The 20,483-nt window shown below is 46.1% G+C and overlaps 1 protein-coding gene across 1 annotated transcript in view; it reads left to right on the forward strand.

Annotated features, from left to right (window-relative positions):
- CALY (calcyon neuron specific vesicular protein) overlaps window positions 1–20,483 on the forward strand; it is a 108,298-nt gene that overhangs the window by 46,429 nt on the left and 41,386 nt on the right. Inside the window, exon 4 of the mRNA XM_078643316.1 lies at window positions 9,303–9,416. Within this exon, the coding sequence (XP_078499442.1) occupies window positions 9,303–9,416 (114 nt within the window). The remainder of the gene's footprint in view (window positions 1–9,302; window positions 9,417–20,483) is intronic.

A 20,483-nucleotide genomic window follows, 5' to 3' on the forward strand; every position in this document is an offset into this window, starting at 1 on the left:
CCCGCCATACATCACAGAGACCTAAGACCGCCTGGGATTCCAGTTGAGCAAGCTGGGCCATCGGTTCCGACCGTTTCGCGTGGACCAGTCCCCTGGCCATCCCCCGGATAACGGCCTTGCTGGCCTCCCACAGTGTCCCCTGCGAGGGGACCGAGCCTATATTGGTGGAGAAAAAATTACGCAACTCCTGGTCAAGGGACTCCACTATCGTCGAGTCCTGTAGGAACCAGGCATTAAGCCGCCAAACCGCTCGTGGACCCCTCAGAGAGGTCCCGGGACGGAGGGAGATGGGAGAGTGATCTGAGATCCCCATGGGCAGTATCGCGGCTCCAGACACTAGCTGGCAGTCCGTGGCCAGCATCAGGATAAGATCGATTCGGGAGTGAGTATGGTGGGTGGCTGACGTGTGGGTGTACTGGTCCGTACATGGGTTCCATACCCGCCATACATCACTGAGACCTAAGGCCGAGGACCAGCCAGAGAGGATCTTCGCAGAGGTGACACGGGCTCCGGATGGCGTCCCCGTCATATCCCGCAGGGGCTGCAGAACAGCGTTGAAGTTCCCCCTACCACCATAAGACCCTGTGGGAGGGAGGAGATCACTTGTGTAAGATGTCGGAGTGTAGGGGGTAGGAGCGGGGGGGAAGTATAGGCATAGAAGGCTCAAGGGGCACCCCTCAATGGTTTCCGAGACCGCCCCATAGCGACCCTGTACATCAGACTCGGCTTTAACAAGGGTAAAGGGGAGCCCTTTCCTCAGCAAGATGGCCACCCCTGGGATCCCCGTGTAAAACCAGAGTGCCAGACCCTATCAAATCCATAGCGAGCTAGGAAGTTGCATTGTGTACCCAGGAGGTGCATCTCTTGGAGGAAGAGAATGTCCGGTGAGTGGTGATGTGAAGCGCGGAGGACAGCCGTGCGCTTGATTTGATCCAAGAGGCCATTGACGTTCCAAGAAAGGATGTGGAGAGGTCTAGTAAGGGTAGAGGTTACCTAAGGGAAGGAAGTATGGAGGGCCGGATAACCACATGGAGCTCTACCCACCCGGGGGAGAACACCCCCCTGAACCCGAGCTCAGAACCGGAGCCATGGTAGTTGGTGGTCTGCCCATCAATCATGGGAATCAGGGAAAGGGGTAGTTAAGTGCCAATAGGAACCCCCCAGTGGCGGCCCGTAGGCGGCCAAAAATAGCAAACTGATGAAGGACGTGATCTGCACACCCACTGGCAATTAAACAGAAAAGCATAATTGTCAAGACGAACTGCAACCAGCGGCCCCTAGGCGTCTAAACAAAACAAACTGTCGAGGGACAATGATCCCCCGTCCCATCCAGCCCCCCCAACTCCTCCCACCCTACACTTCTGAAGTGGAAGCATCTGTCGCCCAAAAACCCCAACTATTAACTACACCACAAAAGGGTAATGCGCTACTCTAAAACAGTTAGTTACAATCAGTCAGGAGCATGGCTAAGTCGGACCCCCCTCCATACACATGGATACATGCCCACAAGTGAGAAGCATGGAGTGGACAAAAGAAGCACAAGATGGTTCGAATCCAGGATGGCAGTGTGAAGGTAAACCTTTGTTAAGTCGGCCAGCAGAGCCAAGGGACATCCCCGGTCACGGGGTCGGAGATAGGTTCGCCCTTACAGGTCCAGAAGAATTGAGCGAAGGCATACAACTGGGAACACTGATCACACCCCTTCCTCCCCTCCAGAGCCACGGATCACAGGGCTCCCAGATAGATCCGAGTCTGACATGGCCCTCCGCCGGGTAACTTCTGTTCCAGGGGCGCTGCCCATGTCAATAAGGGAAGACACCATAGCAGGGTAGGAAGCCCTATGGCTCAAGGCCTGACTCGTGGAGCGCCCGGATCACGTCCCCGGCGATCGAGAGCTCTGCCCCCGGCCGGCGCCCATCGCCTGGATCCAGTTCGGCGTCACTGCACCTTGGGCGCCTCCTGGCCGGGTTGGACCGTCGTTTTCAGGACAGGTGCCGGGGCCGCCCCAGGTAGGAGGGGTCGTTCCTCCGTAAGCAAGGTCCATGCCGCCTGTGGGGTGTCAAAGAAGAAGGTTTTGTCCTGAAAAAACACCTTAAGGTGTGCCGGGAAGAGGAGCCAGTAACGAAGAACCATGGCCCTGAGTTTCTGCTTGACCTCATCATAGGACCGGCGTTGTGACTGCTCCTCCCTAGAATAGTCCGGGAAGACCAGGATCTTGGAATTTTGGAAGTGCACTGGACCTTGCACCCTGGCGGCCTCCAAGATCGCGTCCCTGTCCCGGAAGTTAAGGACTCGGAGAATAATGGGGCGAGCGGGAGCTCCAGGAGGGGGTTTAGGAGCAAGGGAACGGTGAGCTCGCTCCACCGCGAACCAGGGGGAGAGTTTCTCTTTGGGGATCCAGGACCGGACCCATGCCTCAATGAAGGTGTCAGTGCGTCCCTTTTCCACTCCCTCCGGAAAACCCAGGAGGCGCAGGTTGTTTCTCCGGGCCCTATTTTCTGCGTCCTCGTCCCTACGATGCAACTCCATGGTCTGTGCCTGCAGGCGAGTCACCTGGGACTTAAGAGTGCCCACGTCGTCCTCCACCGTGGAAAGACGGGATTCTGCTTCTGTAATCCGGGCCGTAGCATTACGGAGGTCCTGACGGATCAATGCCACATCCACCCGCACTTCCCCAATCCTGGCTTCCACCGACGCCTGCGATGCACTGATCGCCTGCAGGATAGCGGAGAGGTCTCCTCCGGCTGATCCAGGTGCCGCACAGACCCAGCCGCCAGGTCGCGATCAGGTCTAGTAAATTGGTCCATTGTAGTTTGAGTGGAGGGCCCAGGGACCTGAGAAGCGCAGTTCCTGCCCATGCTCCCGGAGGGTCAAGTTTAGGCACTTGGCCCGGGGGGGAGGGGAGTACTCAGCAGCGCCCCAGCTGCGACTCCGCCACCCGGTATGGCGGCCGAACCCTCTCCCACTCCACGGATAGAGGAAGGCGGTCGTCCACAGGGTACTATTTCTTGTCTAGGTGTCGTCGGTCTCTAAAGCAACCCCAACAGACCCAGGTCCCCAGGGCCCCCCCACCGGCTGCAGCCCCAAGAGCCCGGGCCCCCAGGCAAGAGGAGGGGGGTGAGGCACCCATGTGCGCCACCCGACTCAGCGGCTGATCTGCCCCTCACTAAGCCAAAGTGCGCCTCACAACATACAGACAATGAGAGGGAAAGGGGGGACCCTCCAGTCCATAGGCAAGGAGACCCAGCGGGTCCTCAAAGTCGGGCACTCTCCCTCTCCGGCACCCGGTTGTAGAAAGAAGGCAGCTTACTTCAGTGCAAGGCTTGTTATCTGCAGCCTCCCACCTCCAGCACAAGAGGAATATTGTCCATAGATGCCGCAGGCAGCTTATCTGCCGCCGCCGCGGTTCTCCCTGCGCCTCCCTTCCGCTCACACCTCAGGATGGCAGCGGGCCTGAACGTCCAAGGCAGGCCAATGTGGGAGGAGGGGAGCCCCAGTGGGGGACCTGTACAGGGGTGCACTGGGGCCCACTCAAGCAGCGGAGCAACTCCGGGCATCAGTATCGGCCCGACCGGCCCTCCAGCACCACCACACACCGCTCAGTCTCCTACCGCTCACTCAGTCACTGGGGCTCCGGTCCGTGAGGCCAGACACAGCCGCCGAAGGGTGCGGGGGGAGAGGAGGCCTACAGCGCAATCCCCCGCCTCCTCACCTCCTCCAGGTCATCATGCAGGCCGTCCCCGGGCCGCAAGCACCTCCAAAGCCGCCTCACTGGGACCTCACCGAGGGCCAGGTCACGATTCAGTCCCGCAGGCGGCAGGATCCAGACTCATCCTCCCAGCCGCCGGCAGGTGCAGAGGTGGCGCAGCACCTCCACCGCCAGGGGGTTCAGGCGACTCCGCTCCTTAAATCCCGCCGATACGCCCAGAGCCGATCCGCCGACTCCACGGGCACCAGGGCGGGAGGGCACCCCTCTTTTTCTGGCCGCAGCTCGGCCCCTCGCCACCAGTATATGCCGCCGCCTGCAGAGGAGCCCAAGTATGCTGGGCGGGAAGGGGGCAATCAGGTGTCCAGCCGGGAAATTAGGCCACAGGAGCGGGAATCACAGGGGCCGCCATCTTACGGCAAGGAAGGCCCCCAGGAGCTGAGGGCCAGCGAGGGCAACACGGGCACCAGGCAAGCTCCCTGAGGGGTCAGGGCAATGCAGATAGGACACAGGAGCCGTCCCTGAGACTCTGGGACGCAGATAGCCGATAGCAGTGGGCTCAGGTGAGGCAGATGACGGAGGAGGTCCGGAGCACTCTTAGAGTGCGACCGCCATCTTGTCGCCTCAAGCCACGCCCCCCAAGTGGTGTGTTTTAAAGCAAATGAATTCAATGATAAAGCAAGGCTTATAAAGCAGTGGGGATGTATAGTTTTGAAATATTAAACAGATTACAAATTGCCCCATATCTTACTGCATTGATGTGTTCAACAGTTACTGAAATTTTTTGTCTGTGAATTAAATATTATTAAGGCATGTGGAAGGAGTTTTGGCCTTCAGTTATATGTGCTTTATGTTAGATATGTGTGCCCTTTTTCTCGGAATATCTCGTCCACCTGCACATCTTCAACCACCTCTCTTTACTCTTCAGCACCCTCGTTTCACTCTTCCCCAAATGTACTTTCTTGCATTTCCCTCACTTTACCTTTTTAAACATACACTGCACTCACCCATATGTAAGCAATTTATTTCCTTTTTCCTTGTAAACATTTTGACATCTGTGTATTACCTTCACACAAATTTCCACAGAATTTCAGTTGTAACTGAAATACATCACCATTGTTGTGTGTGCTCTACAGAGAGACCAACCCACTGACAGGCACTTTGCTTTAGCATCAGAGCTCTCAATCAAATCCCCTCATACACACCTGGCTCAGCTCAAAGTATGCACTATGCAAAAATAATAGGATGCATGGATAAAATACAGAAAGTCAACATGATAAAATAGCTTCCATTCTTGGGGAATACAAGATTAAGTAAAACATATGAAATAAGAGAGGAACTAATCACTGACATGCATTGCCTTAACGCTTTTAACATTCATTGTTTGTAAATTAATCCATGTTTTTGGCATTAATTTTAAGGGCATGAAAATAGGGCCAGTTTTATCAACGGATAACTGTCTTTACTATGAGCACATATTTCGCCCTTTGCCCTTGACTTGGATATTTGGATGAGCTTCACAGGGAGCAAAAACTCTGCTTGTCTTCTGGATCAATTACACAGGGGAACAAATACAGCAGTTCTACTTCTGAAGGGCCAGCAATGTGCATCCAGGGTTGGGGTGTCACAGTGGAGGAGGACTGCGTGACAAGGGTTTTCGGCAAAATACACAACACAAGAATAACATTATAACACTTACCATTATAGAGTGTTTGCATCCACACCTATGTGTTGGTGAATGGGAAAAGGTGGGATCTATGCCTGTGAATGACTGACGGCTGCCCTCATGCAGGGACGGAGACTCTGATGTCCGAAACCGTGGCACAGAAAGCCTCACCAGCCTATAGTGGATACTACCATAGACTACAATGGCAATGAAGGGCTTTAGAATTTTAAGCCCTGCAATGTGCGTCACAGTGCAGAAAGTAGATTTACTGCCTGGCTTCTGTCTCCTGCTTCAGAGCGAGGCGGGAAAGGCAGCATGGGACAGACAGCCCAGACTTAAAGATATCATTTGTTTAGAGATACAATCATATCTCTAAATAAATCGATCTATTTAATATGTGTGCAAAAATGTGTAGGAATTTCAGTGGGGCACAGATGAATACTGAGACACGGGGGAACCGAACAACGGTCCCACCAAACTGCACAGCCAGATCACTGTATAAATCCAATGAGTTGCACTCCACATGATATTTCAAACTTTTATCCGTAATTTTCACCATTTATTTATTCATCCTCCAAACTTGACTTTTGTTCAAATTGTTTTATCCATATCGAATGCTGAGCGTTGATATTCACAAAAGGCACACAAACACACGTAGTTTCCACATATCATGATTTTATCACTCAACCCAATGCATTTCGGGGAAAAACAATTCCCTTCGTCAGGGGAATCTAAAAAATACAAACACATGAATTTGACCAATCTGATCAACATAAATAATGACATTCTTATTTTAAACCACTGAAACAACTATCCTCCTTAAAGGTCAAATTTTTGATAACCCACACTCCCCGTTAACCGAGCTTGTTCCCAACACATTTACATCGATATGTATGCATCAATCCCTTCCCCATTACCCTCGCGTACCCACCAATAGCACTGTTACACCCATGCCCAAATCTTTATCAGAAATATGTTTAGCTCCGATAAATTCAGCACCTTCTATTAATAACCTGACGGCACCTATACTTAGTCACAAAAATAACTTTTAAGGTTATTAACACTTACCCTGACATGCAGTTGATTACATAATTAAAACGACATTCGCAAAGATTCCATTACGCAAGGTTCACAACTGTTTAAAACTTCATGTATCATTTTCCTGTGTGCCGAGGCGCGCATGTTCCGTAAGAATACTGGCTAACTCCATCATTGAAACAACCTTTTCATATATTCTCCTCCCTCATTAACTGCTTCCAGGTGAATACCAGCATCTTCCCCTTTCCAAGCCAAAGCTAAACTACGGGCTGGCATCTTGCTTTTTTCCCTCTACTCTAATCTTAATAGTCATGATCGCAACTACACTTCCCATGATGCAATATACCTCATCTCTCTAAACACGCAATACTGAATCAAGCCCCAAACCCTTAATCACATGTTCGAATCAATGTGATATGTCACAAAACTACAGTATATGTAACCATACTCCTCCAAACTAATGGAAAACTCAAATATATGATAAAAACAGTTCTTTTCAGTGGCGAGGTCCAATTATTTCTCCTTCTATATATTTTTTAAAAATTCGATTATCCTTAGTCATCCATCATGATAGGAAACCCAGTCCTGTGCTGCTCGTTGTTATATATATACATTATCAACTTGTTTTATCCTTTTTATCATAATTATTCGAGCCATATTTCTTTCTTCCTTTAACCTGTTGCGTGCTAATGACGAGCTCAGCTCGTCATGAGGCACGGTTGAGCTGCACTCATGATGAGCTCAGCTCGTCACGGCCGTTGGAACGTTCGTACGCGGGGATAATTTCCCCGCTGTGCTGAACATTCGAAAAACGGGTGTGGCCGTGACGAGATCAGCTCGTCATGAGTGCAGCTCCGCTGTGCCTCATGACGAGCTGAGCTCGTCACCAGCATGGCGGCGCCGCCCGCGGCCCCCCTCCCCCCGCACAGGAGGTGAAAAACCCCAACAGGGAAGGGGTTAATCATGTATCTCTCACCCCCATAGAATTCTTGCATGAACTGTTTGTCTCAATATTGAGAGATTGCCCATACAAAAGGTGTGCATCTCTCACCCCCATAGAATTCTTGCATGAACTGTTCATCTCAATATTGAGAGATTGCACCCATAAAAAAGGTATGGATCTCTCACCCCCATAGAATTCTTACATGAACTGTTTGTCTCAATATTGAGAGATTGCACCCATAAAAGGTGTGTATCTCTCACCTGTTCAGAAAATAGGAAGATACCCCTAAAAGTATTGGTTAGGGAGAGGGTGAATAGATACAAAAAGTCAAAGCCCTATCATGTTGCTGTCTATTTTGATCACAGGTTCTAAGAGTATTGGGGGAGAGCTACTTAGTTTTAAAAGGAATCTTTCAGTGTTACCAAAATTGTCTAAAACTATCACATCAATATTTTAGCTAGTGTCCCAAATTTTACTGCTACAAAATCAAGTGTATATAAAAAAGGGGTTGATTTTATTAAATTCCTCCCATTGGGTTACAATCTAATACACATCAGATTTCTCATCCTTTAAATACGTCATTATCTTGGTTGGACAATGACATAAGGTACAATAAAAGTTATTAATAAAACAACATAAAATACAAAAAACTGTCGACGCGGCGTTTCGGTGTTTGTCAGTTTTTCACCTTCATCAGGACAAGTATGTATACCAACTCTTTTAGAATTCTTTTGGAATTTGCTTTATCAATTGCAATTTTCCACAGGTTTATATTCTTATTCCGTGACTCTATACATTTTGAGCCTCTTAATGGTACAGATAATTGGTCTCCGGTATGTTGGAACCACCGTCTTTGTCATGTGGTATTGAAGTGGTAGGGATATTCTTTTGTTCAAGGGATATCCTTGTTTTTCTCTTTATTAATAACAAAGTTGTTACAAGGTACCGAGACTTTATTTGTGTCTCCTTCGATTATTCGTTCGGGCTCCCTGTTCCAACGTACCGGGTAAATCACGTGATTTACCCGGTTCTTGAACAAAAGAATATCCCTACCACTTCAATACCACATGACAAAGACGGTGGTTCCAACATACTGGAGACCAATTATCAGTACCATTAAGAGGCTCAAAATTTATAGAGTCACGGAATAAGAATATAAACCTGTGGAAAATTGCAATTGATGAAGCAAATTCCAAAAGAATTCTAAAAGAGTTGGTATACATACTTGTCCTGATGAAGGTGAAAAACTGACAAACACCGAAACGCCGCATCGACTGTTTTTTGTATTTTATTTTGTTTTATTAATAACTTTTATTGTACCTTATGTCATTGTCCAACCGAGATAATGACGTATTTTAAAGGATGAGAAATCTGATGTGTATTAGATTGTAACCCAATGGGAGGAATTTAATAAAATCAACCCCTTTTTTATATACACTTGATTTTGTAGCAGTAATATTGTGTGACACTAGCTAAAATATTAATGTGATAGTTTTAGACAATTTTGGTAACTCTGAAAGATTCCTTTTAAAACTAAGCAGCTCTCCCCCATTACTCTTAGAACCTGTGATCAAAATAGACAGCAACATGATAGGGCTTTGACTTTTTGTGTGTATCTCTCACCCCCATAGAATTCTTGCATGAACTGTTCCTCTCAATATTGAGAGATTGCACCCATAAAAGGGGTGCATCTCTCACCCCCATAGAATTCTTGCATGAACTGTTCATCTCAATATTGAGAGATTGCACCTATAAATGGTGTGCATCTCTCACCCCCATAGAATACTCACAGATGAATGGCACACAGTATTGATATAACATCTAGTCTTTGCATGGTGCCTTAGTCCTGGAGGAGCTGGTCCTGTTGCCTTATAGTGTGTGTGTACTCATCCTTTCTTCAGCCTTGGTGCAAATTTGTTTCTACTCTTCTTCCCTTTTCTACCCTTCAGCTTACAGGCCTGATACTCATCACCGTGGCCTTCTTGGCATGTCTGCTGATGTTGGTCATGTACAAGGCCCTGTGGTACGATCAATCAAGCTGTCCCGAAGGCTTTGTCTTTAAGGTAAGACATACATTCTTGCACCACAGCACTGCAAGACTAGCACAAGTGAGATATGTGGAGACTAATATTACAATGACCTATGTGCATGGATGGTGATTCTGCTTTGTACTGATTTTGTAACAATGTAAAAGTATAGGCGAATGTAGTAGTCATACGTCAACTACCAGTATAGCAAGGTTTTAATATCGTTCTGAGAGGATATTGAATGCAGGATATTCAGCCCCACTACATTGACAAGGTAAGTATATCTAGATGAGTGCAGATTAACTATTCTTAACTATTCTTAACTCCACATTAGCTACCCTTGATGAAATATCTATATCTCTGAGCTATGTAGATGTGGAGTTTAGAATAGTAAATGCTACTCCGTAATCTGCAGTCGATATTCCTGCATGACCTTCCTGTATGCCCAACTGGTGGTACTCGATCTTCTCACATATTAAAAAGTAGTAGACCTTTTCGAAATCCTTTGCTTTTTGTTAGCAACAGTGAGTACTTTAATATATGTCCCACTCCAGATTCATATTGACCCTGAGCTCTATTAAATCAAAGCCCAAAAAATGCACTTAATTGTACTAAGTACTGTGGGCGAAATTGTGATTTACTTTATTACATGCATACTTTTCATGGAAATTATGCAATTTGTGCAAAATGTACTTGGAAGGTGTCTTGCATGAAGATTTAACTTAGGTATGTGGGAAAGTGGATTAATAGGTGTGGTGTTTGTGAGACTTTTCCACAAGATATTGTCACTATTCTGTATCATGTCCATTTAGGTTACTTTTATGTAAACCCTAGCTCAATCCTAGTAATTGTGGCACAGCGCAGTTACGCTTAACGCAACGGAAATGAGTGTAAAGCATTTAACAGTAGAAATCATCATGTAAAAATTTGAATGTAGGGAACAGGAGTTATGCTTTTTTAAAGTTTTCAGTAATCACCGCATTTTACGCTCAGTGAGCGGTTCTCTGTGAGCATCAAACTATTGTCTGGGACGAAGTCAAAGTTTAAGACCTTTTTTGATGGAGAACATGCTGGGTACAGAGGTCTGGTAGTTCCCAATGAGAGTTTTACATTTGAACTTAGAAATTGTCTGAGTTTTTTTCCCTGTCAATGTAGCTCGCCGACGTGGTCTTCTGCAACAGATTCCGATGCTGGGCCAGCTGTCATCTGACAAGTATGGTCTAGCGGTCCATTGAAAGCCTTGGTTCCCAGTGGGGTGTTCAAGGCTACCCACAATCCGGCAAAACTTTCAGCATGGAAATCTTATGTCAAGCCTGGAGCCCGGGGAGGCATTGACGTGTGCAGGGTACTGAATAGCAGTTATCTGGTTGCCTTGGGTTCTTTTGCAAAAAAACTTTATAGTTTGAAATTTAGGCTCCTCCATTGCAGTTTTTATACTTCAGCACCAGCCAAAGGGCAGGGACCTTGTGGGCTCTTCTTAGGGGGTTGAGTCGAACTCCCAGAATGCATTGTCAGGGTTTAGGGCAAATCCAGTTGAAACTGTTCAGTTTGACTCCTACAGATGCAGGGCACCTTTAGCTTTTGTGTTCCTGGAGCTTAACAGGCGTAGCCAACTAGCCCTTGGAATCCACTCTTCTGTCATGGGCACCAGTGGGTATAGGTCCAGCCCTTTGGGTTTTTCTCCACCAGTGTTACAGCAGGTGCAGTCCTCTTTGATAGCATCTGACAGGATTTCAGCAGGCACAGTCCTTCTTCTGTCTTCCTCAGGTCCAGTAGTGTTCTGAAAAGCATATCCAGGAGTGCCATGTTTATGCTAGCCTCTGGTTTGTTGGTGGGTAGGACCAAAAAAAGATCAAATCACACAGGCAACCATACCCACTCCTACATCACTTCCTGTGGGTTTGGCACTAATCAATACCACAGTGCACCTCTCTGCCCAAATCCAAGATGTCAGAACTTTTCTTCCCTGGGTCAGAGGGATCGATGCCTGCCTGTCTACTGGTACAAAGGTTCGGGCAGACAAGGTGTGACTCACATTTGCCTTTGACATGCAGTTGCCCCTCTGAAGCCTGGCCATTTGCGGGGCACAGTCCTCCAGCCATCCTATCAGGAAGAGATCACACCTCCTCCCACTACCAAGCCCTTTGTTCTCCTGCTGTTCGAGCCATTTACACCTCCTGTCAGGTTGACAGCAGACTGTCTCGGGTGAAGATGCTGAGTTAATCAGAAATTGGTACTAGAAACTTTAGGCCAGAAGTTGGTGACATTCTAAAGTCATTTTTACTTTAATAGTTACTTTAAATCCAGTTTAGGCAATATTTCAGATTAAATCTAACTATTAATTTGATATCTTGAAGTGCTATTTTTGATGCTGGCAATTGGAAGTTAGCACTTAACAGTTGAGTAAGCGTAACCCAATGTTAGTCAATGGGAATACCAGCGTTGCTACAGTGAAAATGACATTGGTGAATTTCACAGTCAGGACATGTAAAACAAAGGTAGACATCTTGTAAAACATAAGAAGCCCATAAGGCAGGGCATTTAAGGCCTAGTTTAGAGGTGACTCATGAATATCAAAAAGAAAGCTTTGGACTTGGAAAAGGGTTATTTTGGCAAGTCAAGTTGGCAGTTTAAAAACTGCAGTGGCAGGCATAGAGTCATGTATTCACCCTGTCATTCTAGTCGTGTCACAGTAAGTGTTGCAGCCCACTAGTGACACTTAACCTAAAAACCCTGAGTACCATGAGTACCATATACTAAGGACTTTGAAGTAAGTTAAGTATGCTAAACAGGTATTAGGCAATTGCACATCTATATTAGGGGTCGGAGCACATGCACAGGGGCCTGGTCAGCCGAGCCAAGTGATCTACTGAGTTGAAAAAACAGCAGTTTGGAGGTAATCATACAAAAAGAGATATTTCCCTAAAAAGTGTATATGAGAAAAAGTCTGTAAGCTACAGTTTTACTGTTCAAATGTGACTATTTTTACTCAAACCAATTTCCCACAGGCAAAAATGGCGAGAGATTGCACAGCTGTGAAATGTCAACGAAATTCATGACATTTCTGAATTTTGAAAGTTTTCACCTTTGTTATAAAAATATCTTCTAGGTTTAGTGCTCAGGTTATTCTCTCTTGGATTTTAAGATTAAGTTTATTTTTCTTGTGGTTCCTTCCAAGTGTAAAATGGCATACATTGTGGCTGTTAATGCACACATTGCCTCTTTAACTACAGTTGAAGAGGTTGGTAATGGTTACAAACAGAGAAAGAAAAAGTGGTAACAGCAAGGCAAAGGGATCTGGAAAAGTAGCAGTCGGATCTGGCAGGGAAATCCAGGAGAGGCATGGTCTGCATAATGTACAACATAAGCGAGATATAGTAGCATAGCTGTTTGCACCAAGGTTTGAACAGTGAACGACATCAATGATTGACTGTGGTGGATTGGCCTGGGCAGGTTTTCCAGAGGCAGTGGGCTGCACAGAGACACAGCAGCTGCTTCTATGTTTCCATCTGGTTTTGGTGGTAACCAGGAGACCATCGTCTGCAAGAGGGAGGCTCCTTTTAGGGGGGTATTGTAAAATCCTTTCTAGAAGGTATTTGGGGGTTACACCTTCAATGCATTCCTATGTGAAGCAGGGAATCTTTAACGTGATTCTGTCTCATATTGGTAGCCAACGGTGGCTGCCAATTGTACAGTAACCAACCATATCAACCAGTATTGGGGCACCAGCTCAGCAACATTTTTCATACACCCTGAAGTAAGTCACCAAAGTGTACCACTCACCAGTAATCAATGCTTCTTGCACCTATGCACTCTACATCCTCCTTCAATATACATGAAGCACAGTACATCATTACAGTAGTCAGTACAGTAGTAATCTTACATAGGGTCAGCACTTCAAAGGCCATCTATTTAAGGCTACATCGCATATGTCTTCTGCCTCCAATGTGACCTGTGCACATCAGTCACAACATCATTGGTGGCTAAGCAAAACCAAGGCAAAACAGGAATTCCCCCTCTGCCCTGTTCGTCCCTCTTCTTCTGTGCTGGCATCCAATTCTCCATGATGACTAGAGCAGGAGACCACGCGGGACGAGGTGTAATTTACACTATAAAGCCTCCTCTTCAACAGAAAACATGCAATGGCAATTTCAATAAGTCTGGCTTACGAATGAATAAAGGGCCTTTTGTGTTATTTAGGCACTCAATAAAGTTGTCATATAGGCACAGTTACTCATCCTTGCACTCATGTATTTATTCATCCATTCACTGACTCATTCTTGCATTTACCCTCTGACACAACCACAGTAAAACATAAATAAACACAACAGCATAGGTTGGATACATTAAAAATACAGGTAGAAAAAGATACAGCCTAAAGAAGGTTCACATAAAGTGCAATAATGAAAATAAACATAGCAACGAGTGCCCTTCTTGTAGTTGTATTATACCGAGTCTATCATTGTTTTAGAGTTTCAGGATGCCTGCAACATTGAGAACCAATGTCTTGGAATGGTGAAACAATGAGTCACTATGGGCAACAGCATTCCATAATCGTAGCCTTGTTTAGAGGAAGTAGCCGCATGGGGTGCTGAATTAGAGACAACATGAGCGGTAAGCAATCAACCTGTTAGCATTGAGTGGGGAGCTGTAGTACCCTCTTTAGAAACAATTTACTAAAAAGTGGAGAAGCAACAAAATTAACGTAAATCTGTATAAGTAAAAAACTGAAAACTAAAGGACTGACCTACCAGCCCTGATACTGAAACACACTAATTTTTAGGTTGATATGCACATGTGATCAGATAATTCCATTATTCTCAGAGTAAGAGAGCCAATGACTGATATAGTCTGAACCATTACCTCATGAAGTATGCTGTCATGGATGGTAGCAGAACGTAAATGGCACTCAGACAGATAAATGGCAGGAGAAGGCTGACCCAAAGTTCCTATATTTATGTAAATTAATATATATTTATATACATGTATGTATGTATTATTTATTTTTTAACTTTCATATTCTGTCAGACAGCCATGTCTGTCAGTCCTTCCAAAGAGATTCTAGCAAGAATCATTGCAGCCTTCTATACCTAAGCTTTAGCATGTGTTACATATAGGGCTCCCGGTTTTATGGTATTTATTTTTTTGACATTTCCGTCTGTATTTATCCATATATTATTTTGTGCTCATTTTATCTGTATTTATCCATATTTATTTTAGGTATTGTGAAAAAATGAAGCTGAAATGTGTATATTTCTACATTTATTTAACCAGTTAATGTACACTTGTGCCTGAACGCCTGCCAGGTTTCAATGATTTAAACACACTCAGCTGATAGAACATGCCATTTTTAGAATTAAACTGCTATTTAAGGTATTTTACTTAAATTCCCTTTTTTTACCCCCTTGCCTGTTTACTAATCCCCTTGCCTATTTAATCTGCACAGCTATTGGCCGTTCCGTCATGGTTGACAGCATTTAGAATCACTCAAAAACAACCAATTTCCGTTTTTATTCACATTTAAAAATAAATACAGACAGGAATTTAAAGGGTTTTCTGTCTGTATTTATCTCTAAAACAGTAAAAACGTAAAACAGGGAGCCTTAGTTACACAGCAAATAAATCATGCCTATGACCTGTTTCATAACTTTTCATAACCAGCAGGTTAGACACTGGCATCTGAAATACATTTGCCTAGTAAAATAATCAAGCAAATAGCTGTTATAATTGGCTTGTCACCATAACCAACTCATGTCAACTCAAGGCTCTTGAACTGAGCGTGCGCTTTCCTACAATGCAACCATTAGACATGCAGTCATAACATTACAAAAGTATACAAAATTACAGTTGGCAAAGTAAAATACTGACTCTGCTATGAGGGGTTAAGAAGGATTATTGCAGAACAAATCTTTTGTACCTACAGTTTGTCAGATGGGTAAACAACACAAAAGCGTAGCCTACTATGACAATCAGTGATATTTCATGCCACAAATTGCCTATACAGAGTAATAACAGTCCATTGCCTATTGACTTTACATGTGCTTTCCAGAAATCAATATGTCAGGCATTTATCATAACTTTTTATGATAAACAAACAAGCCTATAATCTTTATCAGTGGCTTGCCACCATAACCAGCTCATGCCCATTGTGTTGTGCATGAGCTTTTCCACAAGACAACTATCGGGTATACCATATTAAAATTACAAATGTGTACACAATTACAGTTGTCAAAACAATATGAAATTCCTCTTAAAAGAGCCTAAAAAGGACTTTTCTGTCCTTGTGGTTTGTTAGGGTGGGTCACCAATACCAAATCCCTTGTCTAATATGGTAATCCGTGAGAGTACATGTAATAAGCCTGCCCACAGGGTTTAGTACGGTGAAATAACAACCCACCCATAAAAGCCTAATGCCTTTAACCCATGATTTTCACAATCGTTATTCAGGCCTGCTGTCTTTGTTTTTATTATAAACAATATCGCACCTAAGGAATCATACATACATTTTTGCCAGTGAACCCATAAGACATACAGCCTTTACCATCGGATTGGTAAGGAATAAACAACACAAATGCCAATACTGGAATTGACTTACCAATTTTTTAGTAACCCCTATATGAATGAAACATATCGGTCAATTTTTTTCAAACATCACTAGTTTGTTTATTTATTTATATCACTAGTCACTTTAACTTTTTGTTTTTGAAAAGTACTTTTTTTAGGTGCATATACAAAAATATACAATAGGAAAACAATTACAGTAAGATAAAGTCACTATACATATTTACAACACATCCAACCCACACTGTTGACTAGTCAATTCATCACACATTCACACACACATATATATAACAAAAAACATATCATATGGCCCTTTGTCAAAACAAATGTATCAACGTGCAATATTATGTATCCTATTGCCTATCCTAATGTGACTATATTACATCAAATTATACAGTTAGAACTCAATTTCTTATTATCCTAACACAGTCCTTCTAGCCTTATTATTGACTCAGGGCCAATTAAGGTCGACGCGTTTCGAACCCCCTAGTTGCGGGGTTCTCCTCAGGACCAAAAAGTTCTACAAAAAACAAACCACAAAGAATGCCAGATTAAGTCACCTCTTGCAAGACACTACCTCTTTAAAAATCAAACAATCGCCGCCAACCGGCTCAAAACCGCCTACCTTTTGTCTAAGGAAATTAAGTCCCTTGGAAGGTTGTATGATGTGGTCACAATGTTCTGGACAAAAACAATTACATGGAGACATTTACTAAACATGAAAAAAGCCTCGGAATGCTCACCATTACTAATGGGAAGGCGATTTTAGTGGGACTCACCTAATTCAACTTGTGTTGAGTGGTGATGCTAAATAGAAAAGAAACTGTTAGTCGGGAGGGCAGCCAACCAGACGTACTAAATACAGTAACTGTGGTTCGGACTAACCTAAGACAAGCGTTGGCAAGGCTCGTAGTGCCTAGAAAGAAGAAAGCATGTGTCAACAATAATTGAACGCAACCCTTCAATAGTGGTAACAGTTCTTGGAGCATTCCAGTAACTCAAAAGGAGAACAAATTTGAGCTAGACCAAAAGAACTTCTCATTAGAAACGGTTTATCCGTACTTACAACACAACTTTTACACATGGCAAAACCAGAGACAGTTCTTCAGGGATAATCAAGGTTGTTCAAAAAACAAATTTCTAACTTTTTCGGACACCTCTTCATCTTCAGGAGGAGACACAGATACAAGTGATACAAGGAGCAATACAAATTACAGGAGTAATCAGAATAACAACAAAACCCGCAGCCTTTTTTAGACAGAGGCCGACAGCGAGGGAGAGGCCGATCACGCCCCAATTACCAGCCCTGGGAGATGAGAACCAGACGCCAATATTATAGGAGCTAAATACATCACCAGTTTTTAATCTGTCTAATGGAGTCTTTACCACCTCGGAAATAGCCATCCTTGAAAAGGGACTTTCATTTGTCCCTGTCCGACCAACTGACTTCATTAAAATGAAATTAGAAGCTACGGAGTTCTGTCGTAAAATAAGACTTAAAACATTTTTTCATGACACACCACTGACACAAGGAAAGGAAGTCACAGGCCTTCGGAAAAAATCATTATTTTGCCCACCGATTTGGAAAACACCGAAAGAGGTGATAACTTTTGAGAGGACTATACTGTCAGGTATCACAGCCCTTGAGAAGAAGAAACAGTACATACATTATAACTTATCAAGAAATGAGAAGGATGCCATCACCACACTCAAAAATGATACATCGCTTGTAATCAAACAAGCAGATAAAGGGGGAGCGGTGGTCCTCTGGGACATCAACAAGTACAAAAAAGAAGTAAGACGCCAACTTGGAGACCCCACCTGCTACAGAAAGATCAATAACAACCCCACAAAAGAATTACAAAATGAACTGTTTTCCATTCTTCAGGAGGGTTATGATACAGGGATCCGGGGCGTGGCCAACAGCCGAGCATGTAGGACGTGCTTCGTCCTAGCTCCGTGAATAAACCCCAGTTTTGGCAACTTATCCTGTTTATTGGTGAAACCCCACCTTCTCCCTGTGCATAGTGTGATTGAGGCGGCTCTCCGACAGCAGAAGTGAGGTTTTTTAGATAACCGCGGACCGCGGAGGATCAATCTTTGCCGATGTGAAGGAGAGGCCTGACCGCGAGGTAGAATCCCCGGCCTACAGTGAGCGGAGAGGCGGACCGGAAGTGCGCTCCAGTCCGAGGTGTGGACGGCCGCCGAATCCCGGTTTCTGCCTGCAGCGGGTGCGGGCTGGACCAGTGCCCCGGCAGAGGGAGACGTCCTCCCGCACTGACCCCTGGCTGTTCCCGAATCGGCCGTCTGGTGGAGTCCGCAACTCGGCGCAGGGATTGGCGGCTCAAGACCCCGGACTGTTCGGGTGCCCGGACCGTTCTGCCGCGAGACAGAGCTGCGGCCTGTTCCCTCGCGACGCCTGCCGCCCCCCCCTCCCACTAGGATTAACAGCGGAGATTCGACTCCGGGCCGGGAAGAGCGCCCTGAATCACACAGCCTGGACGGACCGCGCCGGGGAGGTGGTGTCTGGCGGCGGTGTGCTTCCCCATGTCGGCGGACAGCGTCCTTTGCCACGTGTGCTGCGGAATAGCCAACTTGCTAGTGACTGGGCGTTATAGGAGTGATCTGGGTGAGCAAGTACGGAGGGGGGGCCACCATCCACACTGACTATGCTGGCATTATATGAACAATCAACTGACCCCTGAGGCGCATGTATGTACGCTCCCTTAACATTGCAAGACGACAGCCCATAGGGGAGTGGTACCACGCTGCTGCATGGTATTTGAAACTGATACCAACGCCTTTTCCAGTCCCGCCCTTCCGGCGATTGCGAACAGCACAGAGCTTCGAGGTGCAGAGCGGGGTGGTTCGGGGGAGTGACCCACTACGAGAGATACCCAGAACCGGACTGGGGGTGCAGCTCCCGGCCGTTGCTGCCACACGACCGCGACTTCCAAGACTTACGGGGGACCGGAGAGGGCAGCCGCAGATCAGCGACACGATGGTGAGGAATTGAACCCGCCGACATGACCCGGCGTCACGCACATTAGTGCCCTCCTCTGGATCAGACGACCCTCTGGCATCATCCACTGAGGACATCGGTTCGCCGACGGGTCTGGGGGCACAAGACGCCAAACTGGACCTTATCCTAACAGAAATCAGAGCCTCCAGGGAAGCGCTCGAGGCAAGAATGGACTCGATGTCCACAGGACTTTCCCTGCTGAAAGACGACCACAAAACACTATCCGAAAAGGTGGCTGAACACAAACTCGCTTTGGCTGATCTAATTCCACAACAAATGGAGCACTCCACGAGGCTAGAGGAACTGGAAAAACACGTCAATACTCTTAGAGAGAGGGTGGACGACGCGGAAGGGCGCTCCCGCCGCAATAATATACGTATTTTGGGCGTACCGGAGCGAAGCGAAGGGTCCAACCCTACTGGGTTTGTGGAGGATTGGCTGCGATCAGTAATGGCCGCAGAGGACCTGACCCCACTATACAGCGTTGAGAGAGCTCACACAGTGCCGCCTAGACCGCCGAAGCCAGGGGCCCCACCGCGCCCGCTAATAGCCAAGCTGCTCCATTTCAGGGACCGGGATGCGATATTGAAAACTGCCAGGAACAAAACTCCAATCAAGTACGAGAATTCCACAATCTCCATATAGCCGGACTTTACGCAGGCGGTACAGAGAGCCCGAGCATCCTTCTGGGGGGTGAAGAAGTCTCTCCATGAACGTAACGTGAAATACTTACTGTTATTCCCGGCGCGGCTGCGGGTCATCCATGACCATAAGTCCTTTTCCTTTGATAGCCCGGAGGAAGCCTCAGAATGGATAGAAGTGACTCTCACTCCGCACGGCTCAGGACGGGGTAGCCAGGGAGCGCACAATGTACACTCACAGAGGCCCTCAGGGACATGTCCAAACCCGGATCTGGAGGAAGTCTCAAGGAACACACGTCCGCAGAACCTTGACCAGGATCAATCGGAAACAAGAACCTCACTACAAATGGCGGCTCTCACGACAGATGCGCTGACTGCCCACGATGCGGACATGGACAGAGTCACTAACAGCCAGACTAGTTCTCGCACGGCTGCATCGGATACGGACGCTAGTGTGCAATTATTCCCACGCATCACGGCGCAACAGGCGGAGGATTTATGAAGAAGCGACTCAATGCATGCAGATTGGTAACGTACACTATGTGACTGTCGCTTGAAAGGGGAGAGGGAGAGGGGTGCCAATTTGATTATACTTGATGGGGTGTTTGAGTGGAGAGACTTAGAGAAGGGACTTGTTGCTGATTACCGACTGGGCGCACCCCCCCAGGCGACGGCACCATGAAGTTTGGTTTGCACCCCTCTTGGGTGATAGGGTTTGGTCCCTCACAGTTTCATAGGAAGGACCATATCGTTGGGATGTTCAGTATTGTAGGGGCACTCGCACTATTATATACACTGTCAATTGCACTGGACCTTTGGGTGATGTTCGGGACTGGAGCAGCAATATACCATGTCAACTCCTAATCAATACATAATCTG

Source organism: Lissotriton helveticus, chromosome 5_1 (assembly GCF_964261635.1).
Source record: "Lissotriton helveticus chromosome 5_1, aLisHel1.1, whole genome shotgun sequence".
NCBI classification, from domain to species: Eukaryota; Metazoa; Chordata; class Amphibia; order Caudata; family Salamandridae; genus Lissotriton; species Lissotriton helveticus.